Raw genomic sequence first — 27980 nt, 5'->3', positions numbered from 1 at the left:
ACACAGCTGACAGGTAGCCTGTATGTTGATCTAGTCTCCCCAGGCACATTAAGCATTCATCCCTTTTGGGTCCTGCCTCCTTCCCGGTCCTCTCATGGAGTAAGATGCAGTTACCAAGAACTAGAAGTATTGGTTAAGAAGGCTTGTTTGGTTATTGCCAAAATGTCCTTCCTTGAGAACAACGGTGTGCAAAGTACCTTCTTGGAGTGTGTCTTGGAGTGGGAAAGGAAAAAGTAATGGTAGAAAAATTACTAATTCTAGTAAAAGATCCAAACACAAACCATTTACGTTCTTTTGGGTTAACTTCCCCCATTCATGTGAAGTTTCAGAAAGTTCAAGCTTCTAAAAGTTTAATAAGGGCAGATCTGTTAACAGCAGCGTGTTTCTAAGGGTGACAGGACAAATTTGGTTTGTGATAGTTTAGAACTACTGTGGCTAGGATTGAATAAAGATTGCCAGTTAGTGGTTTAAAAGTTATGGTGGCTCAGATCTTGACCTGTAAAGTAGAACATTTCCCTGGAAAATTACAATAGTTTTTCAAAATAAAGCTTTCCTTTATTTTACTGATAAAGTTTAAAGTTTAGCATTTTAATTGCATGGCTGTGGGAAGAGAACCAAAGTGAATTCAAGTCTAGTATTCATATAGACCTTGTATTAAAAAAATGCACGTGTGCAAAGGTAAGGCCTCTCCCTGTCCCGGTAAAGCCAAACGTTCATCAAAGACCCTTTAACAAGATGTTTCTAAAATTTCCAAAGTGGAATTGTAAGCTTGAGAGATCTTTTGTTTTCTAGTTAACAGACTTTTAGAATATTAGGCATGAAAAAGACCTTGAAAGATAATTTGGTCCTTTTCTTTAGAAAGTTTGGAAAATCCTACAAATATTTACAGAGCACCTACTCTGGGCTGAGAACTATTACAGGCCCTGGGGATGAAAAAGGAATAAAACTCCCAAGGTAACATTTTTTTCCTTTGGTAACAGCTTATTGAGATACAATTCGCATATTGAGATAGAACTATTTAAAGTGTACAATGATTTTTCAATTCAGAGTTGTGCAATCATTACCTCAATTTTACATTTCCATTACTTTGAAAACAAACCTATCCCAGCCAGTGACTCACGCCTGTAATCCCTGCACTTTGTGAAGCCACGGTGGGAGGATCACTTGAGCTCAGGAGCCACAGACTGGTCTGGACAATATAGCAAGACGCTGTCTCTACCAAAAATTAAAAATTAGCCAGGTGTGGTGGCATACGCCTGTAATCCCAGCTACTGGAGAGACTGAAGCAGGAAGATTTCTTGAGTCCAGGAGATGGAGGATGCAGTGAGCATGCCACTGTAGCCTGGGCCACAGACCCTGTCTCTTAAAAGAAACCTGCACCCTTTATCACCCCCTACTCCCCTCTTCCTCCCATCCCTAAGCAATTATTAATCAGCTTTCTGTGTCTGTATATGTACTTGCCTATTGTGGACATTTCATATCAATGGAATCACACAACACGTGGACCTTTGTGGCTGTCTTCTTTGACTTAGCACGTGTTTAAGGTTCGTTCCTATTGTAGCATGTATCAGCAGTTCATTTTTATGGCCGAATAGTACATTTTATGGATATATCACATTTATCCACTCATCGCTTGATGGACATTAGCGTTGTTCCCATCTTTTGGTTGTTAGAATGTAATCAACATTTGTGTACAAGTTTTATGTGGAGGTATGTTTCCACTTTTCTTAGAGGAGTGGAATTACTGGGTCAAATGGTCACTCTTGTTTGACTTTAAGGAAAGGACAGGTTATTTTCCAAGACAGCTGCACCATTTGACATTCTCACTTCTGGGGTATGAGGGAACACATTTTTATTTCCCGCTAAATCAGGTTCATTTTTTAGTTTCTGCTGGAGGCTACTAGCAAACAGCAGAAACTTGAAAGACTGTTAATATTCTTTCTTCTGGGGTTTCGGGCACCAGGGAGGCTGCGCGGCCCCTAGGAGTGCTCGGGGGTGACCTCTTCAGAGGGTTAATGGGGGGGGCGGGGGGCAAGTGGCCGACGGCCTGGTGGCCAGGGTCCCCCGCGCCCTGAGGCCCTGCCCGCCTGCCAGCGCCTGCGGGCCCGAGTGACCCCTGCGCCGCGGCCGGAGCAGGTGCCCTCTGTGTCCGCGGGCCCAGCCCAGCCGTGGTGCGGACGGCGGATGATGCTGGGTGCCGGCCCCCGGGCCTGAGGCCCGGGCCTACGCCCGCTAGGCGGCGGCGCGACCGCTGGGGGCGGGGGACGAAGGCCGCGCCCCTGCGCCCGTCCCGCCAGCGTCCCGCTGGGGGCGGCGGCCTGCCCCGAGCCCGCCGAGGCTCTTCCGCGCCGGCAGGGGCAGCAGCGGGAGCAGCGCGGGGCGGAGCGGCGCCAGCAGCCAGGAGCGGCCCGGCCCGGCCCGGCGCGGCGGCGGCGGCGGCAGCGGCAGCTACGCCAGAGCCCGTGGGCGCCGTTCGCGAGGCCGCCGTAGCGGCCCGGCCGCAGCGCGGGGAAGCCTGGGGGCCAGAGGTCGCCGCTGCCGCCATGCCGCTGCTCTTCCTCGAGCGCTTCCCCTGGCCCAGCCTCCGCACCTACACGGGCCTCAGCGGCCTGGCCCTGCTGGGCACCATCATCAGCGCCTACCGCGCGCTCAGCCAGCCCGAGGCCGGCCCCGGCGAGCCGGACCAGCTAACGGCCTCGCTGCAGCCTGAGCCGCCGGCGCCCGCCCGGCCGAGCGCCGGGGGACCCCGGGCCCGCGATGTGGCCCAGTACCTGCTCTCAGACAGCCTCTTCGTGTGGGTGAGCGAGGCGGCCGGGCCCGCGGGGCAGGGGCGGGGTCCGCTGCGTCACCCTTTATCCGCGGGGGCGTGGTGGGCCAAGGGGCCCCTCCGCCAGGGACCCCCGAGGGCGAGCGCCTGGGGGGCGCGGCCTTGCCCGCGGGAGCGCTGCCGAGGGAGAGTGGTGAGGCGCGGGGAGGGGGAGGGGGCCGCGGGCGGGAGGAACATCGCGTGGGGTTGCGAGGAGGAGGCCCCGAGGGGCAGGGCAGCGTTGAGGGCTCCGGGAAGCGGGTCGGGGAGGCGGCGGGTGATGGTCTGCGCTGGGGCGCGGACGGGGCCCGGGGCAGGGGAAGGGGTGAAGGGGCAGTGGGGAGGAACGGGCTGGGTTTTCTGAGGGACCCTCGGGAGAAACTAGAAGATCTCAGAGGGCAGGTTCAAGGGGAGGTCGGGATCTGGGAGTGCGTTATCCCGAGGGTTGGACGAAGTAGAGTGAAGTTGAAAGCTTTTCCCACTTGGTCAAGCATGGGATTGTTAGCGGATTTTCTTCCGACGAAGAGGAGAGGGCAGAGGGGAGAATTCAGACGTTGAGTATGGGGGAATTTTCGGCACTCAGGTGTCTTTGGACATTCCCGTTGGAGAGAGGCCGTCTCCCACAACTTTTTTGCCGCTTAGTATTCGATTGTCCCCTTTGGGAGCTGTGTAATGAAACAAACACCAAACTGTGCTTCCTTTTCTGCTGCCTTTACCTGATGTTCATGACAGTTTTCCTTTGATGTCTGAACGCAGCAAAACATTCACAGTGTCAAGAGGCAGCCCATCATTTTAACTGAATGTTTCTTATTTGAGGATCTATTCTAACACAGTTTCCAGGTTGTCTGCCCCTGCGAGATAAGCAGCATTGATAAGGCACACGTGCTGGTTTCGTTCATTAGAACAGATAATTTCAGACTGAGCAGATCAACGGTATTTTGGCTAGAGAATTTTGCTTTCATCTTGGCCTTGAATACTCATGTAAATCCCGCAGTGATCAGAAAAGTTTCTCCAGGATTTAAAGCCTCACTGGGATTTAATATGGCTTCTTGGATCTTGTCTCCTTGCGAGTTCCCATTTGGGGTTGAAAGTAGGCTGTAAATGACGGAGAGATTAATATTCCAAGTTGATAGTATGATATGCAACTCATTTGTTGTAATTAGTCCCACTGTGCTTCATCAGGAAGCGGTGGGATTTATGGACTCTGTGGGCTGTAGATTAAGTCTCCTGGTCCTTCTGATGGAGAGTTTAGTAGAAGGCAGTGAAGGGTGAAGTTCCTGTTTGTCTACTGCTGTGTAAAGCTGAACTTTACAGTCCTAAAGAAGGGAGAAGCCAAAGAACTCAACACACATCTCTTGCTTAATTTCAAATCTGTTTTTGCATTTGAGTTAGCAGGTAAACAAAGTGATATGGAGAGTGTTTTTGCCATGTTAAGATTATAATGTAGTCTTTGATATTTTTTAAGTCTAAGATATAAATAAGCCTTTGAGAAGGAACCCTTATTTTATTTATATAACAACACTGGTATTGTTTAATGGATTTCCCCCCGCAGGACTTTATTTTGATAAAAGCCATGTTCAGATTCTAAGGTTAATACCTCTTCAGAAAACATTACATAAAAGCTGTTGAATTTTCTGTGATGATGATTACTTTTTAGGAAATTTCCTTTTCTTCCAGCATTTTCAGTAGAGGTCTTACCTCTGGCAAGTGTATCACTTCTTACTCTCTGCTGATGATATTTTCATTTCTCAGTTGATCCTAGTGCTGTTTTTCTTCCATCTTTCCTCTGGGGTCTCCACGTGTTTACTTTGGCCTGCTTTGGTTTCTCAGACCCTCCATGTGCTCACTGTTTGTCTCATCACTCAGTGTATATGTAGTTTCTGCTTTAGCAGCTGAGTAGAAGTGACAATCTCAAAAGCCTTCCCCAGTGGTGGGACAGATTAAGATTGTTGAGTGAATACCCTATGTGGTGGTGCCTTTGTCAACTGGATCCTCCTTGCGCCCTCCCCTAGTCCTACTGAATTCAGATTCAACTTTTTCACAAACACTGCCTGCCAAGGCCAAGCGAGACAAAACAAAGACTGATCCTTCTGCCAGTGCAAGTCCTGCTAGATATTGTTTAACATATTGTAATTCCCAAAACTTATCTTTTTAGAGCACAGTTTAGAATAATATCGGTCTGATAGCATCACAGGAGGTTTTTCATGAACAAACACAATTTAAAACCTTTCGAAGGTGTTATTTTGGGCACTTTGGAGGTCATATCTGTGAACAACACTTTCCCCTACCCTCAGTAATATGGCAAAATTTTATAGGGGATAATAGATAAATAAAATGAAGCAGAGTTTGGAGGAAAAAGAAAGGAATTGTGCCCAGGGAAGGGTTCATGGAAGGTGGTGTTTGAACCAGCTTGGAAGGTGGGAAGGGTCTCAACCAGTAGCAATGGGTATTCCAGATAGAGAAACCAGCATGTGGAGCTCGGTCTGGCATGGGGAGGACAGTGCTAGGCACAGGCAGGGTGGTCCGGAAGCTGGGCTGTTAAATTAAAAGTCTGTTGAATCTTCTGATTTAAGAGGAGGTTGAGAAGGTGAAGAGGAGACCGGGGGTGAAGGAGGTGGGGAGGAGGTGAGGGAGGTGGGGCAGGTGGCTCTGCTGTGAGAGGAGGAGGTGAGCAACCCCCTTGAAGGTTTCTTTCTCAAAATGTGGACCTCTGGCAGCCTGGTATGTGGTCATCTGGGGTACTTGTAAAATGTAGTTTCCCTGGGGATCCATTTCAGAGAGAAGGGTGGAGCCTTGGAATCTTCATTTTAATGAATGCCCTAGGTGATTTGAGGAACACTAGTGGTTGAAAAACTGATCTAGGAAGAGGCTAGAGTGTGATGTCATGTAACCTTGACCTTGCTTGCTCTACCAAGTGTGGACAGTATTTTGTGGAGTGAGAGAAGCCATTGATGGGGCTTAAGTGGGGGTGGGGCATGGAGGAGTGGGGGTGCTGGCATGATTTCTTTTAGAAGATTGGGAGCAGTGTGGAAGATAGATTTAGGTAGAGTGGGAAGAGGACAGGAGATCTAGTGACCTAAAACTTCCTCCTCCCAAGGGGGCCTCTCCAGGTGGCCCTCAGGCACGACATTGAGAAAGGATTTGGGAGGAGACTTCAGGGTTTTTACACTAACAAATATGTGGGTTTGACCTGAGCATTTGTTTCTCCTTGTCTTTCTAAAACTTCCATCCTAAAGTTTCATTTCAGATGAGTTTTTATTTTGTTACTCATTTCTGGACTATTTTACATTGCTCAGATAATGCTTCCATTCAGCTACCTCTTGGTCCATTCTAGCATGGTTTTGGATTGTTCAGGTGTTTTGGCTTTTTCATTTTTTAATTCTTACTCATTACTTTTATTAGTTCCCTTTTCTGCTTTCTTAAATATCTGCTTCTAAAATTCTAAGAGCAAGATACGTGAATGGAGAAATAGAAATATGAAACTAATGTCAAGGTTCTGACTTAATTATGCAAATAATATCATTTAAATAGAACTCTCAAGGGGAAAAATGACCACAAACAAAAGTGGATAAAAGTGAATTGACCATTTAGAACAGGGATTGGCAAACTCGTGGCCTATTTGACTAGGCCTGTTTTTGTCTTAACAGCTAAGAATGGTTTTTATATTTTTAAAGGGTTGTAAAACAAATTAAATAAATTAAGGAAGTTGCAGAGCCTAAAGTATTCACTATCTGAGAGCACTTTAGAGAATTGGCTGAATCCTATTTTAAAGAGCCGATTTTCGTATTATTATAAAACTTAAGGGCTGGGTTCAGTGGCTCACACCGGCAGTCTCAGCAGTTTGAGAGGCGGAGGCTGAGGCAGGAGGTGGGAGGATTGCTTGAGGCCAGGAGCTGCCCAGGAGTCTGGGCAACATAGTGAGACCCCCTGCTCTACCAAAAAAAAAAAAAAAAAAAAAAAAAATTACTCACCATTATAATTATGTGAAAATAGGCTTTTTAAAATAAGAGTCAGCCAATTTTTCTCTAAAGTGCTCTCAGATGGTGAATATTTTAGGCTCTGCAACTTCCTTATTTAATTTGTTTTACAACCCTTTAAAGATATAAAATACCTGCTTCTAAAATTCTAAGAGCAAGACATGTAAATGGAGAAATAGAAATACGAAACTACTGTCAAGGTTCTGACTTAATTATGCAAATTAAGTGTAGTGGCCTGTGCTGTAGTCCTAGCTGCTTGGGAGGCTGAGGCAGGAGGATTGCTTGAACCCAGAAGCTCAAGGTTACAGTGAGCTATGATTGTGCCACTGCACTGCAGTTTGGGCCAGAGTGAGACTCTGGTCTCAAAAAAAAACAAAACAAAATTAAGAGCTGAAAGTGACTTCCTAGGTTTTAGTCTTTATGAGTTGACTATTTCAAGGTATATGAGGGAAAAATGTTAGCTCCAGAAATGTTGGGGCAGCTGAAGGAAAAAAGACTAAACTTGTGAATAATTGGATGTGAGCCTAGATAAATTAAAAATAAAAGGAATGTCTTCCGGGTGAGGGAGAAGAGGACTGCTATTTGATCACCTCCTAGGTATGCTTTGCATGCGGACTCTCGTCTATTTCCCTAGTCTTGTTAAAGAAGGAACACAGTTATCATCTATGTGATGAGGGGGAGTGTGTGCATGTTTGTATTATGTGTTTGTTTCTGGGAGCCTGCAGAGAGGTAACAATACGTGAATTGTCCTTAAAGGGAGGAAACCACCAAATGGTAGGGGGCGCAGGGGAGTGGTGCTGGTGTAGGCAGGAGTCTAAGAAATATCCAGATTGACCATGTCTTGGAATAGGTTCCTAGTAGTTTAATCCCATGTCTTCGCAAGGTCATAAATAAGCCCCTGTTGGTGGCCAACATTTTACAGGGTCAAAAACACCTGTAGGGTTACATGGTGATAAATGCACCTTCCACTCTTTTTCTCCCAGGCAGGCCTAACTATTTTATAATTTAGTTTCTGTTTTCTCCAGTGGAAGAGTAGAACCATTCTGGAAGGGACATTTTCCTGCCGGGCCTTGGAGTGAAGGGAATTAACTTTGAGCCTTGAGTAAGTCAGGGTTGCTGGGATCACTGCTGCCTGGCCTGCTACACTCTGAACGGGGACAAGTAAAACTTGTTTTTATTTTGTGTAGACTGGAAAAAAAAAGGCATTTGGTGAGTTTTTAAAAAATGACTTGAAGCTTTGACAGCACTATAGCTATGAGAAACATTCTGACGTGTTTTAATATAGTTGAAATATTTTTTTTTTTTTTGAGTCAGAGTCTTTCTCTGTCGCCCAGGCTGGAGTACAATGGCACAATCTCGGCTCACTGCAATCTCCGCCTCCTGGGTTCAAGCAATTCTCCTGCCTCAGCCACCCAAGTAGCTGAGATTACAGGTGTGCACCACCATGCCCAGCTAATTTTTTGTATTTTTAGTAGAGATGGGATTTCACCATGTTGGCCAGGCTGGTCTTGAACTGCTGACCTCAGGTGATCCACCAACCTTGGCCTCCCAAAGTGCTGAGATTACAGGCATGAGCCACCACGCCTGGCCATAGTTGAAATACTGTGCTGTAACAGGAGAACTTGTTTTGGTTTGTTACTCATCAGTTTGTCATCATATGGTGAGAAAAATAATGTGGAATTGCAGAACTGGTCAGGTTAGTTTAGTAGATTCTAAACTTTAAAAAAATTTTTAAAAATAGATAATGCATGCTCAGGGTACAAAAGTTAAGGGGTACAGGCCCAGCATGGTGGCTCACGCCTGTAATCTCAGCAGTTTGGGAGGCTGAGGCGGGAGGATCACCTGAGGTAAGGAGATTGAGACCAGCCTGACCAACATGGTGAAACCCGTCTCTACTAAAAATACAAAAATTAGCCAGGCATGGTGGCAGGTGCCTGTAATCTCAGCTACTTGGGAAGCTGAGGCAGGAGAATTGCTTGAACCTGGGAGGTGGAAGTTGCAGTGAGCCAAGAATGCGCCGCTGCAGTCCAGCCCGGGCGACAGAGTGAGACTCTGTCTAAAATTTAAAAAAAAAAAAAAAAGTTAAGGAATACAGAAGTGACATGCAGTGAAAAGTAGATCTCTCTCCCTGTTACCTGCTTCTCTCTTCCAGAAATGGCAATTATCAAATTCGTGTAATAAGTACTGTTGTTAAGTAGGAGACTAAGAAATACCCAAATTGATCAAGTCCTTGACAGTTCACACCTTCATATTATACAAACATGTGTGCACATATTTCCTTTTTTTTTTGAGATGGAGTCTTGCTCTGTTGCCCAGGCTGGAGTGCAGTGGCGCGATCTCGGTTCACTGCAAGCTCCGCCTCCCAGGTTCACTCCATTCTCCTGCCTCAGCCTCCCGAATAGCTGGGACTACAGGCGCCCACCATGTGCCCGGATAATTTTTTGTATTTTTAGTAGAGATGGAGTTTGACTGAGTTAACCAGGATGGTCTCGATCTCCTGACCTCGTGATCCGCCCGCCTCGGCCTCCCGAAGTGCTGGGATTACAGGTGTGAGCCAGTGCGCCCGGCGTTTTTTTTTTTTTTTTTTTTGAGATGGAGTCTCACTCTGTCACCTAGGCTGGAGTGCAGTGGCATGATCTCGGCTCACTGCAACCTATGCCTCCCGGGTTCAAGCGATTCTCCTGCTTCAGCCTCCTGACTAGCTTGGATTACAGGAGAGCACTACCACCCCTGGCTAATTTTTGTATTTTTAGTAGAGATGGGCTTGCACCATGTTGGTCAGGCTGGTCTTGAACTCCTGACGTCGTGATTCTCCCTCGTCTGCCTCCCAAAGTGCTGGGATTACAGGCGTGTTCCACTGTGCCTGATTCAGGGATTTATTTTATTTTAGTTTACTTTTTTTAAGCAGTTTTTTTTTTTTTTTTTTTGAATCAGAGTCTCACTCCGATTGCCCAGGCTAGAGTACAGTGGTGCGATTGGGCTCATTGCAGCCTCGACCTCCCTGTGTCTAGGGTGATTCTCCCACCTTAGCCTCCCAAGTAGCTGGGACTACAGGCACACACCACCACGCCTGGCTACATTTGTTGTGTTTTTAGTAGAGATGGGGTTTTGCCATGTTGCTCAGTCTGGTCTCGAACCCCTGGACTCAAGCAACCCACCCACCTTGGCCTTCCAAAGTACTGGGATTATAGACATGAGCCAGTGCTTTTAAATGAGGAATGCTCCAGTTATGTTTCTTTCAGTATAGGTTGAGAATATTTTATCCAAAATGCTTGGGACCCGAAGTTTTGGATTTGGGATTTTTTTCCTGGATTTTGGAATATTTGCATATACATAATGAAATATTTTGGGGATGGGACCCAAATGTAAACATGAAATTCCTCTATTTCATATACATCTCATTCATACACATACCCTGAAGGTAGTTTCATTTTTCCCTTAGGGACACTGAGTAAACTGTTGTAAGTCTGCATTTTGACTGCGACTCGTCACATGAGGTCAGGTGTGGAATTTTCCACTTGTGGCGCCATGTTGGTGCTCAGAAAGTTTTGGATTTTGGAGCATTTCAGATTTTGGATTTTTGCATCAGGGTTGCTGAATTGTATTTACAATTTTTCAAGCCTTTGTTAACTGAAGTTGAGAAGTTATATGTATGACACAATATTATTTATTTATTTATTTGAGACAAGGCCTCACTCTGTTGCTCAGGCTGGAGCAGTGCAGTGGTGCAATCACGGTTCCCTGCAGCCTTGACCTCCTGGGCTCAAGAGATCCTCCCACCTCAGCCTCCTCAGTAGCTGGGACTACAGGTGCACACCACCCCACCCGGCTAATTTTTGTATCTTTTGTGGAGATGGGGTTTCACTATGTTGGCCAGGCTGGTCTTGAACTCCTGAGTTCAAGCAATCCCCCCACCTTGGCCTCCGAAAGTGCTGGGATTATAGGTGCGAGATACTGTGCCGGGTCAGTATTTGTAATTAACATATAATCATTATAATTAAGGCATTTTTCTATAAATAGACATGGAATAGTTATTAATAATCATTAAGGTGTTTTAAAAAACTTTGTTTATAATCTTAAAATAAGGATTGCTTTCAATCCTTTGTAGCTTTGGTTACAAAGTTCACAACAGCTTATCTACTTTTTACATAAATTCCCTTTTTAGTATCAGTATACTCAAGCTTTTTTTTTTTTTTTCCTGGTTAGCCATGTTAATTTTCAAATCTTCATTTAAATTAAAATAGGAAGTGGTTGTTCTATGGGTGATGGGATTATAAGAGACTTTTACCTTTTTTTTGGATAAATTAAAGATACACATTTTTTATACCTTATTTGAATTCAAAGACTTATTTAGGCTGGGCGCAGTGGCTCATGCCTGTAATCTCAGTACTTTGGGAGGCCGAGGCAGACGGATCACTTGACCCCAGGAGTTCGAGACCAGCCCGGGCAGCGTGGTGAAACCATGTCTCTACAAAAAAATTCAAAAATTAGTGTGGTAGCTCACACCTGTAATCTCAGCTACTTGGGAGGCTGATACAGGAGAATAGCTTGAACCTAGAAGGCCGAGGTTGCAGTGAGCAGAGATTGCACCATTGTGCTTTAGTTTGGGCAACAGAGTGAGACTGTCAGAAAAAAAATAAATAAATAGACTTTTATTTAAAGAGTTTGAGAAATAGTAAATAATACTTTATTTTTTATTTGATAACTTAAGATGTGTGTGACAGTGCTGTTTTGAATAGAGAAATGTTTAAGTGACCCTAAATTTGTTTTTTTTTCTCCATCATTACTCTCATAGTAGCCTGCTTGGCCTTCTGTTAAATTGCTTACCATGCTCTATCTCTTGTAGATTCTAAAAGCTCTTTGAGTTTAGGGTTCAGAGCTCCCTCATTTTTCTGATTTCCCACATGCCTCGAACAAGTGCTAAATGTGTTGCATTTATTTTTTAAATTCATATGACTGACTACATGTAAAAACGGGAAGAATTATTTTAAGAAATTGCGTCGTAATAAAGCTGGGGCATGGTTTGGCTGGGGGATGTGACATGAGGGGTTGTGGTTTTGTCTTATGACATTTCTCTTAGTTAATGTGGCTGAGATTGGTTAGATCACAATGAAGGTGAGTCTTTTTAGCATCTATTTCATCACCTTAAAAATGAACATTTCAAGTTACCTGAATTGTTTTTTCTTTTTAAAAAATTTTATATATTTTTCAGTAGGGGCAAGGTTTTGCTGTGTTGCCCAGGCTGGTCTCAAACTCCTGGCCTCAAGCAGTCCTCCCACCTTGGTCTCCCAAAGTGCCAGGATTACAAGTGTGAGCCACCATGCTCCTGGTGATCTGGACCATTTTGAATAGGTCTGTTACACAGATTAGGATATTTGGGGCAACTAGTTTGGGCGTTTGTTCCTGGTTGTTTGAAGGATTTAAGTACCAAAACAGTTTATTTCTTTAGCAGAACTATTTTCGTTTCAATCCTTTAAAAATATATTACATACTTCCTTGGCCCATTAGGCAGACAGAATAGAACTAAATTTAATCATTTGTAATGAATCAGGGCTGCCCTTAAGTGTTCTCCCAAAGGAGGGATGGCGTGAGGTACTAAACAGACCCTGAGGTGATCTCAGGGATCTTGCTTTCTTAAATTACTCTCCTCTATCCCCTTTCTTTCTTCTTTAAAATTATCATTTGCTTTTAAAAGTAGAGGGAAGAATGACTTGGCAAGGGTAATATGGTAAACGTAGTGAATCAGAGGCAGAAGCAGCTTTACATTGAATTGGAGTTCCTTTTCATTTGCTCTCAACAAGTCATCTACTGTTTTTATCAAGGTCCTTTTGGCTTTTTGGAGTCATTCAGAGTAATGTGATACCCCACACTAATCTCTGGGTTGGGGACAGCCAACTCTTCCATTTTGTAAGCATTAAGATTTGGCGTTTAGGTGTAAGGATATTCATCATTTAGAGTTTTGTTTTGTTTTGTTTTGTTTTTCAAGTTTTCTCGTAGACTGTTGAAGAAGGCCTTGGTTTTGCATTGGTATCCCCAGGTTGCCTTTCATCTCTTGGACCCTCTCGCCGGTTTTCTTTTCCTTCTGTTTAACCCATTCCACCCTGCTGCAGTACCACAAAACCTTTACTTTAAAGCCAACACCAAGCATGGATAACATTTATCTTTTGGTTGAAAGATTTTTCCATTCCAATAAATATTAAAATATTCTCTCTGTATATATGTATTTTTGTTATTAGTTCCTTATGATGAGACTTTTTTGTGACCATCCACACTCCTACCCCTACCTCCTATTTGTTTGCCAGGGCAGAATCTCTGGGTGCTGGGTTTTACTATTCACGGTAACTTCAATTTCTAGAACAATTTTCTTCAAGGCTGTCAAAATAATGTCGGAGATGAGGTACTTGGGAAGGACCAGCAGTTTACAAGGTTCATGTAGTTTTGCACATACAGTACAAAGTATACACACAATTCAGTTAAGGATGAAAGATAAGGTGGCCTGCTTTAGGGTGCGTATTGGGACAAGAACTGTGACTTAACTGGTGAGCTGGTGCCTCTCTTTCCGGTCCTCATCCCTAACACCCACTCCCCAGAACAGTGTGCCTTTTCAGATATTACTTATCTTGCATTGGGAGAGAACCAGAAAGGCTCAGTCACTGGAAATGATGGCTGAATTCCTAATATGAGATTTTTAGAGCTGCTTTTATTTTTCAGCAGGAAGAAATAAACTTCCTTTCTCTGATTTGTTTACAGGTTCTAGTAAATACTGCTTGCTGTGTTTTGATGTTGGTGGCTAAGCTCATCCAGTGTATTGTGTTTGGCCCTCTTCGAGTGAGTGAGAGACAGGTAAGTCTACACTGAAAGGATGGATTCTTGTGACTAGATTTTTTTTTTTAAACTTTGTATTATGATTTCAGATGTGTGGAAAAGTTCCATGAATACTACAGAAAACTCCTATATACCCTTTATCCAGGTTCGCCAGTTGTTAATATTTTGTTCCATTTGCTTTAATCTTCACTTTTTATTTATACATACTTTTTTTTCTGATTCATTTGAGAGTAAGTTGTGGACATCATTACCCCTTTACCCCTAAATACTTCAGTTTATATTTTCTAAGAGCAAAGGCATTTTTACAGCACAGTGATTAAAATTAAGAAATTTAACATTGAAAAAATACTTTGTCTAATCCACAGTCCATATTCAGTGTAGCCAAGTTGTCCCAATATTGTTTTTTATAGCTGTTTTTCTTCATGACTTTTAGGAATGTCATTTTTAAAGAAGCCTAGATTTGTTTTATTTTGAATGATCATAAATGTCACTCTGTAGAATGTGGGTTCTTTTCCAAAAGAATTTACCAAGATAATTTTCTCTGTGGGAAGGTGAATTAAGAATCATTGTTCTAAAAGCATAAAATTAGGAGATTTGTTCTTGTTTTGGGTGAGATTGTCTGACATTGGAAAGTGACTCAGAATGGGCAGGGGATGCTTTCAATGAAGAATTATGCCACAAGCATACTGTATAGATTGGCAGTTCGCTGAGGATTTGAGTGGGTAGGGTGTATAAAAATTTTTTTTTTTTTTTTTTGAGACGGAGTCTTGCTCTGTCACCCAGGCTGCAGTGCAGTGGTGCAATCTCAGCTCACTGCAACCTCTGCCTCCTGAGTTCAAGCACTTCTCCTGCTTCAACCTCCCAAGTAGCTGGGAATACAGGTGTGCACCACAGCTAATTTATATATTTTTAGTAGAGACAGGATTTTGCCACGTTGGCCGGGCTGGTCTCAAACTCCTGACCTCAGGTGATCCGCCTGCCTTGGCCTCCCAAAGTGCTGGGATTACAGGCGTGAGCCACTGTGCCTGGCATGGTATGTTCTAAAGTAAGAATTTAGAACTGGCCTTCAAAATCACAACATAAGAACAAAATTGTGTTTTATTCTGTCTTATCCCAGTGATAAAACACAGGAACCTACTATATGAAAAGCACAACAGCAGCTTTACTTTATGTTCAGAGTGTTCCAGTCTCTCCTTACCTACCCTTTTCAACCCAAATTTCCTTTTATAAAATCAGCTGAAGTCCTAGTTTAGAGCTGACGTGTATTACTTGGTGGTTGAGCCCTTGGATGCCATTGTGAACAGGACTGTTTTGTATTCTCAGAGATTTTTCATTTTCAGCACTTTCTCCAGTATCGACTCTAGAGGCCTCCCAGATAGGTTGTAAATGCTGCCTTTTTTTTTTTTTTTTTTTTTCTTTTGAGACAGCGTCTTGCTCTGTCACCCAGGCTGGAGTGCAGTGGTGCGATCTCCGCTCACTGCAGTCTCAACCTCCTGGGCTCAAGCAGTCTCCTCCCATCTCAGCCTCCTGAGTACCTGAGACTACAGGCATGTGTCACACCCGGCTAATTGTTTAGGTATTTGTAGAGACGGAATTTCACCATGCTGCCCAGGTTGGTCTCAAACTGTTGAGTTCAAGCAGTCCGCCCGCCTCAGCCTCCCAAAGTGCTGGAATTGTAGGTGTGAGCCACTTCTACTGGCTTAAATGCTTCTTTTGATACTTCTTCAAGTTTCTCTTCAAATTTTTTATTTGTGGACCAGAAATTGGTCAGGCCAGGCAGGCTTGGTGGATTGATCTGGCACCAGTGGGCTTTATATACTTTCTTTTCCCTAAAAGTTTAGTTCTATCAGGTTGAAATTTATAGAAAGTATAACCTTGGAGTATTTTAGAGATTTTTTAACTAGATCCAGAGGTAATTATAATGAGCATATTTCTTATCCAGCTCCACTTTCGTTTTTTTCAGCATCGATCACATCTTCCCTGCTGTTCTATGTTGGTTTATTTTATGTTTAATGTCATCCAGTAGCACCAATTAGGAACCATTTTGAGTTAGAAATCTCTAGGATTGACATGGGTTTGCTCTGTGGGTGCTTAAAGTTCTAGAAATAGAGTAATGCTAGAGGCAAAGACATCAAATATCTAAAATGATTAAAATGTTAAGTGGAGGTTTAGAGCAAGGAAGCTTTTTGATGTTTTTTTAAGTGCTTAGTGCCTAGTATGGCACTTGTCTAACCATTTCACATATATTATGTATAATTCCCCCAACAATTCTATGAGGTATATGCTGTTATTATAAGACCTATTGTATGGATGAGGAAACTAAAGCACAGGGATGTTAAGTGACTTTCCCAAGGTCACACAGAAACTAAATGGCAGAGCCAAGTGGCAGTGTCATTCAAAACCAGGGCACAAAATGTCCTAAGTTCACCTTGTACTTTCCCTGCACCAGGTCTGGAAACAGACATTTCACCAACGATTCCTAGTTCACGTTATTGGGCAATGATATTTAGAAGCCAAGCTGTATACTGGCTGAGTGTGCTCATTACCACTAGGGTGTCTCTGCCCTTTTGATGGATAGAGTTAGGGCATACTCTATGATTTTTTTCCACTTTATTTTGTTCTCTACAAAAGATATCCGGTCAGAGTACAGTGTGTTTAAGTTCTCAAAATCTTTAAGGAGTCACGTTGTTAATTTGTAGTACATTTTGCTTTTTTGTGTTTATTTTTTGAATTTGTGAAACATTTACGTGGTTCCAAATTACATATAAAAGCATTCTTTTGGGAGACCAAGGTGGGGTCACTTGAGCCCAGGAGTTTGCGACCAGCCTTAGCAACAGAGGGAGGCCCCATCTCTGCAAAATATAAATATAAAAAACATTAGCCGGGCATGATGTCATGTGCCTGTAATCCCAGCTACTCAGAAGGCTGAGGTGGGAGGATTGCTTGAGCGCAGGAGTTTGGGGCTGCAGTGAGCTACTACTGGGCCACTGCACTCCAGCCAGGATGACAGAGTGAGACCCTGTCTCTTTAAAAAAAAAAAAAAAGTATACTTAGAATCATGCTTCCATTCTTATCCTCTTCAGTCAGTTCTCCCTGACCCCCCTAGACGGCTTGATAGTCTATTTTAACATGTGGGGGAACTAGACCCTCCTTATTGCTCTCCTATTTCAGGGTTAGTGAAGATTGTTAAAACTGGAAGCCCTCTGTGTAAAAGAGTACAGTGAAGCAAATATGCATAGACACTGCCCATGGGAATGTACACTTACAGGACTGCTTTGGAAGTTAGGTAGATTTTACTATAAACCATAAAAATCTTTGCAATTTTTGATTTGACAGTGCTGAAGTAACTCATACAAAGATACATACAAAAATATTCATCACAATTTTTTTTTTTTTGAGACAGAGTCTTGCTCTGTTGCCCAGGCTGGAGTGCGGTGGCATGATCATGGCTCCCTGCAACCTGGACCTCCCAGGTTCAAGCAATTCTCATGCCTCAGCCTCCCAAGTAGCTGGGATTACAGGCTTGTGCCACCATGCTTAGCTAATTTTTGTATTTTTAGTAGAGACAGGATTTTTCCATGTTACCCAGGCTGGTCTCGAACTCCTGGGCTCAAGTGATCCACCTGCCCTGGCCACCCAAAATGCTGGGATTTCGTGCATGAGCCACCACGCCTGGCCCTCATTATAATGTTTTTTTTTGCGTGGTGAAAATTTTAAAACAGTTTCAGTGTCCATCTTTAGCCATTGAAACGGTATATTGGTATATTCAGAGAATATTCATTGACATTGTTAAGGTTCTAACAATACAATAGGTGAAAGAAAGCATTGTACAAAAATTAATGTGTTTTGTACATAGGGAAAAGACAAGAAAATTCATAAAAATGTTAAGGCAGCATTTTTCATTTTCTTTGTACTTTTTATGCCCCATTTATTATGGGCTGGCAAGTGGTTGTGTTATGTTATTTTTTAATTTGAAGAATTTTTTTAAAAAAGTCCAATCTTTTCTATTGTGTAAGAATCTGGAAGGTAGAAGTAGTAAAAATGATAGCCCTTGCCATTCTTTTTCATTGTGCATTAAAAATGTAAGCATTTTTTTCTTTTTTTTGAGAGAAGGTCTTGCTCTGTCACCCAGGCTGGAGTGCAGTGGCATGATGATGGCTCACTGTAGCCTCGACCTCCTGGGCTCAAGCAATCCTCCCACCTTAGCCTCCTGAGTAGGTGGGACTACAGGTGTGCACCACCATTCCCAGCTAATTTTTGTATTTTTTTTTTTTGGTAGAGATGGGGTTTCACCATGTTACCCAGGCTCATCTCAAACTCTTGAGCTCAAGCTGTCTACCCACCTCAGCCTCCAAAAGTGCTGGGGTTACAGATATGAGCCACTGCGCCTGGCCTATTTCTTAATATGTAAGTTACTAAACTAATATCGCTATCCTTTGAATAGCTAACATTCCATAATTGATTTAGGGTTATAGTCCAAAGTTTACAGATTAGTTTCTGGGTGTCTTACCTCTATTCTTCAGATGGCTGCTTTTTTTTTTTTTTCTTTTTCTGTTTTCTTGAGGACAAGTGTTAGAAAGCCAAGTGCAGAATATATCTTCCATAGAAGCCGGCTTTTGTTACGGTAACTTCCCTCAAATGGGGTAGGTGTGATGGTACTCACCTTCATAAACATTTTTCTTTTTTAGCATCTCAAAGACAAATTTTGGAATTTTATTTTCTACAAGTTCATTTTCATCTTTGGTGTGCTGAATGTCCAGACAGTGGAAGAGGTGGTCATGTGGTGCCTCTGGTTTGCCGGACTTGTCTTTCTGCACCTGATGGTTCAGCTCTGCAAGGATCGATTTGAATATGTGAGTTTTTAGCCAAGCTTTTTGCTTGCTTAGTCACCACGTTTGCCAGCTTTGAATTGTGTAATGTGAATGAGCCACAGCAGGCATGGTCAGGGTAGCTCTTCTGGGAAGACTTCTAGATCAGGCCCCCATTGCCTGTTTCTTGAAGAACTTTCTACAGCAGCCAAGAGATGCAGAATCGTTGTCTCCTGGGGAGCTTTCTTCCCAACCCCATAGTGTTTACTTACTGCTAACATGGGGTCACTTCACCTATGCAGACTGTTTCGTTCACAGTGCAAGGAAACCTTGATACATAAACAATAAAATCTGGTCTTTTCTAGATATTTTCTGTTCTAGTCTCCTTCTGTCTCTCCCAGCTTACTCTGGTTTGTGGAGCTCTTCTTTCTGAGTAGTTTATACTATTTCCACCCCGGGCCAGGACTGAATTAGCTCCCTCAGCTTCCTTGGTTGCAGAAGTGAATCCTTTTATGTCTGGTACAAGATCTGTCACTTGGTTTCAGATCATAGCTGTATGAGTGAACCTCCAACCCATTAGTGACCTGAAGTAGTCTCATGAGTCCCAGATAAATGTGCACCTACAGTGGTGCACCTACAGTGCTGCCCCTCAGTTAAACCCACTCCAGGGCCTTGTTTTTCCCTGTCTTTACCCAGTCCACATGGACCTTGCACCTTGGTTTGAGTTAATCTCACTCTCACAGCCTTTATTTCTTCACATTCAACCCTCATTTGAAGTCACAAACAGGAGCTTCTAACCTCCCAAACTGTTTTTTTTAATCTCCGCCTGTGACCTCAGGAGTTGCAGCTCTAGGCCTTCTTTTCAGACTGTTGCCTCTCCTTGCATAATGCTGACATCACGTTGTAGTAGTGGTAAACCTGTGCCTGGATTGCATTTCAATTGTGCTAGCCCTAATAGACTAGGAATGCCAATTTCAGAGAGGAGGACTAGAGCAAGATTGAGAAAGAAACAGAACAGAACAGGCACTGTCCTGAGTCCTGTTGAAGGTGAGAGGAGAGAGTTGTATACCCTCGGAACATTGCTTCTAGAGGTTTATAATCCCAGTGCTAGGAGGATCTTTGAGAGTAAGGGATGAAAATATAATGCATATTGTTATACTCAGTAAATTAAATGACAAGAATCTCTAAATGTCAGCTCATGCTCATATTTGGGTTATTGGAGAATAGGACCATATAGTAATGGGATGCTTTTCTGTGCTTAGCACAGAACCCTAAGCAGAGAAGCCAAGATTGACCTTGAATTTCTCAGTGAAGTTTAACACTTCCATGAAGAAGAATGAGCAGTTTCCTACTGTGTGCATTTCAGCTTTCCTTCTCGCCCACCACGCCGATGAGCAGCCATGGTCGAGTCCTGTCCCTGTTGGTTGCCATGCTGCTTTCCTGCTGTGGACTGGCGGCCGTCTGCTCCATCACCGGCTACACCCACGGAATGCACACCTTGGCTTTCATGGCTGCAGAGGTGAGATACTGGACGCAGGACTTGCTCAGATTGTATTTCTGTCTGTTTTCAAGGAAGCTGGATGTTTGACAAGTTACTTTCACCCATGAAATGACAGGTGGATATTTGGTCTTTCATTTAAACAAGCATTTCAGTTCCTTTTTGTGTGTTGGGTACTGGTACTGAATGCTTTTGTGTGGTATTTTATGTAACTCTTTCTTTACATAGGGTATAAAGATTTTACAAAATAATGAATAAACTGTACTCATCATTTTGAAGGAAAAATCTGGTCTATTCATGAATATTTTAAGATTTAAAAATTTTTCACTCTTTTAAACCTTTCTGAAAATACCAATTTCTGTTCAGTAGAAATAAAAATTCTCCAGCCTGGCCAATATGGTGAAACCCTGTCTCTACTAAAAATACAAAAAAAAAATCAGTTGGGCGTGGTGGCGCACGTCTGTAGCCCCACCTGCTTGGGAAGCTGAGGCAGGAGAATTGCTTGAACCCGGGAGGCGGAGGTTGCAGTGAGCCGACATTGCGCCACTGCACTCCAGCCTGGGTGACAGAGCGAGACTCCGTCTCAAAAAAAAAAAAGAAATAAAAATTCTTTGTATGTCCTTATATTTAATGGCTATATTTGCTTTTTCTTCAGGCCAAAGGCAAAATAATTTATCTTACCCATAATTAGTATTATTAATTAAAAAATGAGATATTAGATAAACTGAAGCTAATTGGCTAATATCAAAACACTACATTTGAACTACTCATTGGGAATTTGGTAGAGCAGAGTTAAAGTTTATTTCTGTTTGACAGCATTCATTTTTGAGTACATTTAGTAGTGTAAGTAAAATTAGAAAAGGAACATTTAAATACATAATGTTAATTATCATATTATAATATTGTAATTAAAATACAATAGTCCTAATATAAATAATAGGATATGTAATCTTAGGTGAATACTTCTGTATATGAAAAATATACAACCGTATTTCGTCTTGACAGAAAATCTGTTGAAAAATCCATTTACACTGACTTATTTGCTTTAGATTTATTGCAAAGCAAAGTTAGAATGATACTTATGTTTGCCTTTTTTTGATTCTCTAACTTTCAACTAATATAATATTATCCAAACTTTGAAAAGGGTATAGCTAAAAATAAGCACATTTAACTTAGGCCCATCAGCTCGTACTATAGTATATACTTTTATTTTAGCTTGTTACTGTTTATTCTTTTAAGATAATTTATCATATTACAGATTTGATATTTTAAACTAAATCATTTCTTATATTCATAGTGTTTCTCTCTCCTGTAAAATATTTTTCACTTACAAATGGGAATTTAATCTAAAACATAAATAATGTAATAGTTTTATTCTACTAGATTAAGAGGACTTTTTTTCTTAATGAAAAATATCTTTTTTTTTCTTTCTTTTTTTTTTTTTTGAGACAAGGTGTCACTCTGTTGCCCGGGCTGGAGTGCAGTGGTGTGATCTTGGCTTACTGCAACTTCCACCTTGTGGGCTCAAGTGATCCTCTCATTTCCTTAGTAGCTGGGACCACACGCATGAACCACCATGCCTGGCTAATTTTTGATTTTTTTGTAGAGATGGGTTTTGCCATGTTACCAGGCTGGTCTTGAACTCCTGAGATCAAGCAGTCGGCCTGCCTCGACCTCCCAAAGTGCTGGGATTACAGGTGTGAGCCACTGTACCTGGCCGTCAATTTCTGTAATTAAAAAAATACCCTTCAAGACCAGCCTAGCCAACATAGCAAGACCTTGTCTCTACAAAAAAAAAAAAAAAAAGCCATGAGAGACTTATTTTGTCCCTCTCCTCTCCTCTCCTCTCCTCTCCTCTCCTCTCCTCTCCTCTCCTCTCCTCTCCTCTCCTCTCCTCTCTTCTCCTCTCTTCTCCTCTCTTCTCCTCTCTTCTCCTCTCTCCTCTCTCCCCCCTCTCCCCTCTCCCCCCTCTCCCCCCTCCCCCCTCTCTTCTCTCCTCTCCCCTCTCCCCCCTCCCCCCTCCCCCCTCTCCCCCCTCCCCTCTCCCCTCTCCCCTCTCCCCTTCCACTTCTTCCCCTTCCCCTTACCTTCTGACAGGGTCTGGGGTCTGGCTCTGTCACCCAGGCTGGAGTGCTGTGGTGCGATCTCTGCTTACTGCAGCCTCCACCTCCCAGGCTCAATCCGTCCTTCCACCTCTGCCTCCCAAGTAGCTGGGACTACCGGCACGTGCCACCATGCCCACCTAATTTTTGTATTTTTTGTAGAGATGGGGTTTCACCATGTTGCCCAGGCTGGTTTTGAACTCCTAAGCTTGAGCAATCCTCCTGCCTCAGTCTCCCAAAGTGCTGGGATTAAAGGTGTGATGTGGCTGGCCTTATTTTGCTTTTGATTGCTTTCGTTCTTTTTTCTGCTGGTGGACAAAGGGAGTGCACAAAGCACTAGGGAGAGAGCAGGTCCTCGTGTCTAGGATAGCAGTACCTGAACTATACTTGGAGTTACAGCATCACCCTTCTAAGTAATCAGTGATAGTGACTTAATGCTGTGTGAAATAGAATTGATGGTCAGACTACCAGGGTAAACCTCAAGATTGTAGGGGGATTCCCGGGGGGTAGGTGTAATTGGTTGTCACCTATTAACAGGACTTTTCCTCAATAAAAGTTGGGTTTCTAGGTCATAAAAATATTTTACAGAAATTTGAAGCAGAGAAAATAAAATAATGGGTAAACTTGAGCAATCTGCTTTTTAATTGAACTGAGAAATGTTTGTCTTTTATCATTTTATAAAAAGTTTGGCCTGAGCAATGCTACATTTTACTAAAAAGAAAATATCCTTTTTTATAGTCTCTTCTTGTGACAGTGAGGACTGCTCATGTGATTTTACGGTGAGTGAAATTGGGGAGGGAGGTGATGGAGGCCTACTCATACAGTTGATTTTAAGATGTAGCAGGTATGAAATATATAAAAATCGGACTAAATTACAACATGGTTAAACCAAATTCAGTAGTAACAGTAAATTACTAAGGTGTTTTCTCTCTTCATTACAGATACGTAATTCACCTCTGGGACCTCAACCACGAAGGGACGTGGGAAGGAAAGGGGACGTATGTCTATTACACAGACTTTGTCATGGAGCTCACTCTCCTGTCCCTGGACCTCATGCACCATATTCACATGTTGGTAAGTTTCCTCAGAAGGAGCTCTAACAGAGGGCAAGCCTTTCAGAATCAGGAACAGTAATGGTTTCTTCATTAAAAAATGAAACTTTAGAAATAAGATGTGGATGGACTACTTAAAGACTAAAAATGAATGTGGCTGCAAACCCTCCCTCTTTTTGCCACTGGGTGTAAGGCAGTGCCGTGGAACTGCTTTGGCTGGTGCCTAACTCAGGAGGTGTTTGCTGTCCTGGGAGACTTAGTTAACTCTGCTGACCAAGTCAATAGATTATTCTTTTAGCATGAAATTAAGGAGCTGCCTTTCCCCATAGTTTCTATGGCTTTAAATATTTAGCAGGTACTTTGTAGGTGATAATGGGAATTCCTGCAGTGTTAGCTACTTCACAGATTTATACATTTTCCATCTTTGTAATTAAACAAAGTCTTTATACTTAATTCCTACATTCCTACTACCATCATTGTTTACATTTTACTTTGGTATGTTAGAAGTTACGGTGTGGTAGATCTGCTTCATTGGTTGGCTCTTCAGTGATCTAATAATGGTGAGAATTAAAATAGTTGGTGGGCAATTTATTTAAATTATAAGCCTAGCTAGTAGCATTTTAAAATTATTGGGCTAGACGTGGCACATTTCTAAGTCTACTTTTTGAAAGAAACTTTGAAAACATACTTTTTAAAGAAAGTATGTAATTCTTTTTTTTAAAAAAGAGCCTCGGCTGGATGCGGTAGCTCATGCCTGTAATCCCAGCTACTGGGGGGGGCTGAGGCAGAGAATTGCTTGAACCTGGGAAATGGAGGTTGCAGTGAGCTGAGATCGCGCCACTGTACTCTATCCTGGGCGACAGGGTGACACTCCGTCTCAAAAAAAAAAAAAAGCCTCCCTCCCCCCTCAAAAAGGGGACAAACAAATGGCCAAAGATAACTGTTAAGATTTTTTATCTTCTTTTTTTAAATTTTTTTCCTCATGCTTGTATTTTTTGTATTTAACTGCTTCTTTTTATGTATTTTTTGTATTTATGTATTTTGTATTTATGTATTTTGTATTTTTATGTATTTTGTATTTAACTGATTCTTTTTATATATTTGAGTACATACATTCATAAATTGAGATCATATTTTAGACATAGTTTTTTTCTTTAAAAACTAATGTATTATGAACATTTTCCTGTGCTAGCATCAGTTCTTCTAAGCCATTTTAATACTTTCAGGATAAAAATATCATCAGATAGCTATACCATGATTTAATAAACCACATCCCACAATGGGTTATTTAGATTATATTTGGTTGTTTGCTATTTCACATTTTACATATTTTTTATCATGTATTAGTTTGATAAAGATAGTTATATCTTGCTTTTTTCATTTATCTAGTACTATCTTCCCATAATTGACCTTCAGAACTGTTATATATACAAATATAATAGTAATATATAGTTATATAGTATAATAAGTTTAATTAATGACTATATAATTTTACATTATATGAGTTTACAACCTAACTGTTCTTCTGGGCATTTTGTTCATTTTCATATTTTCTGTTTTATAATTGCATGGATAGACATCTTTTTGCATAAAGCTTTTCCATTTCTGATGAGTTTCTCAGGAAAGATGACTGGCATTGGAGCACCTAGGCTGACGAGGATGTGCATTGTTTAGAGTAATGAGATAAATCTGTGTATTTCCTTTCTGAAAGACATTGCAGTTCACCATCACCAGCAGTGAAGAGCTTCCGCTGCATACTGCGCCTTCATCACTAGCAAGTTCACGTTCGCGTTTACCGTGTGTTTTATTCTCTTTCTCTCTAAGTTATTTGGCAACATCTGGTTATCCATGGCCAGCCTGGTCATCTTTATGCAGCTGCGTTACCTGTTTCATGAGGTGCAACGTCGAATTCGTCGGCACAAGAACTATCTACGTGTGGTTGGAAACATGGAGGCCAGGTAAGGAAGCACAAGTTGATGTTGCCTAAGTTTACTCATTTTAGCTTTTTAATAACAGCAGATCCCAGAGTATGTCAGAGTGTATGTTTGTAAACTGCTAACAGAGTGGTGGAGAGGAAAGGCTCTGGAGTCAGACTGCCCAGGTGTGAATCCCCACTTAGGTGCTGTGTGATTTGGGGCAATTTACTTCACCTCTAAATTAGGGATGAAAACAGAACCTTCTGCCTGAACTATTGGGAGAATTTGGTGAGATAATTCATGTACTTAGAATGGTACTGGGCACGTAGTGCTCAGTATTAGGCTCTTATTTGTCATGATTTTATTGTCATGATTATCAAATAGACACTTCATTGGGCTTCTGCCCTGTTCATTTCCTGAAAGTGGGTCTCAGTTGTTCTTTGCACATGCATGTTTACACACACATACTTAACCTCATTGAAGGAGGCACTCTTTTGCCAAGCTGGGGCTAAGCCACGCCTGGAGGTGCAAGATTAATGGGTATCCTCTTTGCGCCCAGGGGGACAGCTTGGATCTCTTCTTTGTGGCCAGGGACACAGATTGGATCTCTGGGGGCCTTACTCCTCTGATTTGTCCGGATGTGGTCTCCGAGGTCTTCACTAACAGCAGCCATTATTATTATTATTATTATTTTGGAGATGGAGTCTCACTCACCCAGGCTGGAGTGCAGTGGCACAATCTCAGCTCACTGCAACCTCCGCCTCCCAGGTTGAAGCAAGTCTCCTGCCTCAGCCTCCTGAGTAGCTGGGATTGCAGGTGCCCGTCGCCACACCCGGCTAATTTTTGCATTTTTAGTAGAGACGGGGTTTCACTATGTTGGTTAGGCTGGTCTTGAACTCCTGACCTCATGATCCCCCCGCCTCGGCCTCTGAAAGTGCTGGGATTACAGGAATAAGCCACTACGCTCGGCCTAGCAACCATTATTTAGACAAAGTTCCTGTGCATAAGTTATTCACTTTTGAAAGGGCTTTGAAGGTAAATTATATTTTTGATTATCAAGAATGTTTTGCAGAACATGCTTTCTCTGTAACTGTGTTGTGATACAGGCGCAGTCTATCAAGTGGTGTTTAGTGTGCGTGTGGAACTGACCGAGGTTCCTGCTGGGCTTGTTTTGTTTCCACAGATTTGCAGTTGCAACTCCAGAGGAGCTGGCTGTCAACAATGACGACTGTGCCATCTGTTGGGACTCCATGCAGGCTGCGCGGAAACTGCCCTGCGGACATCTTTTCCACAAGTAGGAGCTTTGGGAAGGGCCATGTGGGACGGGTGTTCTGTCCAGGGCGTGTGTGTGCTTTGTGTACCCAGGCTCGAGACTCATCCTGGTGGAGGAGTGGGGACATTACTTCAGCCTGGCCTTGCTGCTGGCACTGAGTGTTCTGGGAAGCTCTTGGGTATCCTTCTTTGTTCCTTAGCCTCTTCCCTACATCATAGGACTGTTTCCCACCCATAGTTTGCCATCTTAGTTTCTGGGTATGGTAGCTGTCTTCATATTTCTTCTCCATTTTAGCTCTGAAGTATAGCAAATATGCCTGTAAGATTTAAAAGAAAGGATTAGTGGGGAGTCCTTGCTTTCAGACAGCTTATTATCTAACTGGGAGAGAGAATATATAATTTTGAATTTTGTACATGCCCAAAAGAAGCCTTAAAAGCACACCAGAGAAGTGGATTGAGATGGGATTAGACCAGGACCACTAAACAGCACAGAAGAGCTGTGTCTGTTATCGAGGATTACAAATAGTCTCTTCTGTAATCCTTCCAGATGGAAGTAGATCTGAGATGTCATTGGGGTTCTGTCTGTGTCACGGAAATGACTGTGTGTATAGGTTTGGTGTTTTGATGTTGATGGACCTTGAGGTATCTTTTGGCGTTTTGCATGTGTTTTCAATTTTGCATATTGGGAAAGTTCTGATCTTTGCATCTTTAATCTTCCTTTCTTTATTTTATAGTCTCAAAGAGTTTTTCTTCTTCTTTTTCATATGGGAGCTAGAGTCTCGGTAACTCAACACATATGTTGACAGATTTTTTTTTTTTTTTTTTTTTTAAATGTGCTGAGTGCTGTGTTAGGCTCTGGGGATAAAATGAAAATGACCCGTGTGGTCATTGCTTTCCTGTAGCTTACAGTCGAACGGAGGAGTCAAAAGTGAATGAACCAGGCATATTTGTGAATTTTAAAGTATCAATGAGATAAGTGCTTTAAAGCAAAGGAACATGGTTCTTGAGAGCTTGTAATGAAAAAATCCAACTCAAACTTGAAGGAAGTGACTCTTGAGGATAAGTAGGAGTTAAGTCAACAAAAAGGAGGGATCACGTGGTACTAGGTACTTGAGAGAGAGGGAGCATCTGTGCAGCAGGAAGAAATGGAAGAGACTAAAAGAGAAGCTGTGTGGCCGATCCCAGAGAGTAAAGGAGAGGGGTGTCTGCTGAGGCAGGAGACACATAGGCAGGGTCTGGAGGACCTTTGGGAGTGGTGAGATGCTATTGAATGTTAAGGACTGGCGGGTTAGATTTGCTGCTTGAAAAGATCCAGGGGGATTGGTTAGTAATGGCTGCAGCGGTTCAGGGGTAATCCCAGCACTTTGAGATGCTGAGGCAGGTGGATCACCCGAGGTCAGGAGTTCGAGACCAGCCTGACCAACAAGGTGAAACCCCACCTCTACTAAAAATACAAAAAAATTAGCTGGGCATGGTGGCGGGTGCCTGTAATCCCAGGTACTTGGGAGGCTGAGGTAGGAGAATTGCTTCAACCTGGGAGGTGGAGGTTGCAGTGAGCTGAGATCGCGCCATTGTACTCCAGCCTGGGCAACAAGAACGAAACTCCATCTAAAAAAAAAAAAAGTAGCTTGGACTCTGGTGGTAGAAGTAGAGTTAGTGAGAAGACAGATTTGAGGGGATCAGGAAGGGTGTGATGCTAGACCGGCCGAGGGAAAGTGAGGAAT

General features: G+C 42.7%; 1 protein-coding gene across 2 annotated transcripts in view; it reads left to right on the top strand.

Moving 5' to 3' along the window:
* Positions 1-2329: 2329 nt before the first annotated feature.
* Positions 2330-27980, top strand: part of AMFR (autocrine motility factor receptor) — a 63410-nt gene continuing 37759 nt past the window's right edge. The window contains exons 1-8 of one of the 2 annotated variants that reach the window (XM_031002794.3): positions 2330-2798; positions 13534-13626; positions 18297-18461; positions 19783-19935; positions 22755-22795; positions 22958-23090; positions 24893-25026; positions 26168-26278. In XM_031002794.3, the coding sequence (XP_030858654.1) occupies positions 2544-2798; positions 13534-13626; positions 18297-18461; positions 19783-19935; positions 22755-22795; positions 22958-23090; positions 24893-25026; positions 26168-26278 (1085 nt within the window). In that variant the 5' untranslated portion in view covers positions 2330-2543. Of the gene's footprint in view, positions 2799-2831; positions 2961-13533; positions 13627-18296; positions 18462-19782; positions 19936-22754; positions 22796-22957; positions 23091-24892; positions 25027-26167; positions 26279-27980 lie in introns of those variants that run through there. The other variant, XM_031002795.3, reaches the window with a different exon arrangement.

This window comes from Gorilla gorilla, chromosome 18 (assembly GCF_029281585.2).
Source record: "Gorilla gorilla gorilla isolate KB3781 chromosome 18, NHGRI_mGorGor1-v2.1_pri, whole genome shotgun sequence".
In the NCBI taxonomy this organism is placed as follows: domain Eukaryota; kingdom Metazoa; phylum Chordata; class Mammalia; order Primates; family Hominidae; genus Gorilla; species Gorilla gorilla.
This window is presented reverse-complemented; position numbering and strand designations above follow the sequence as displayed.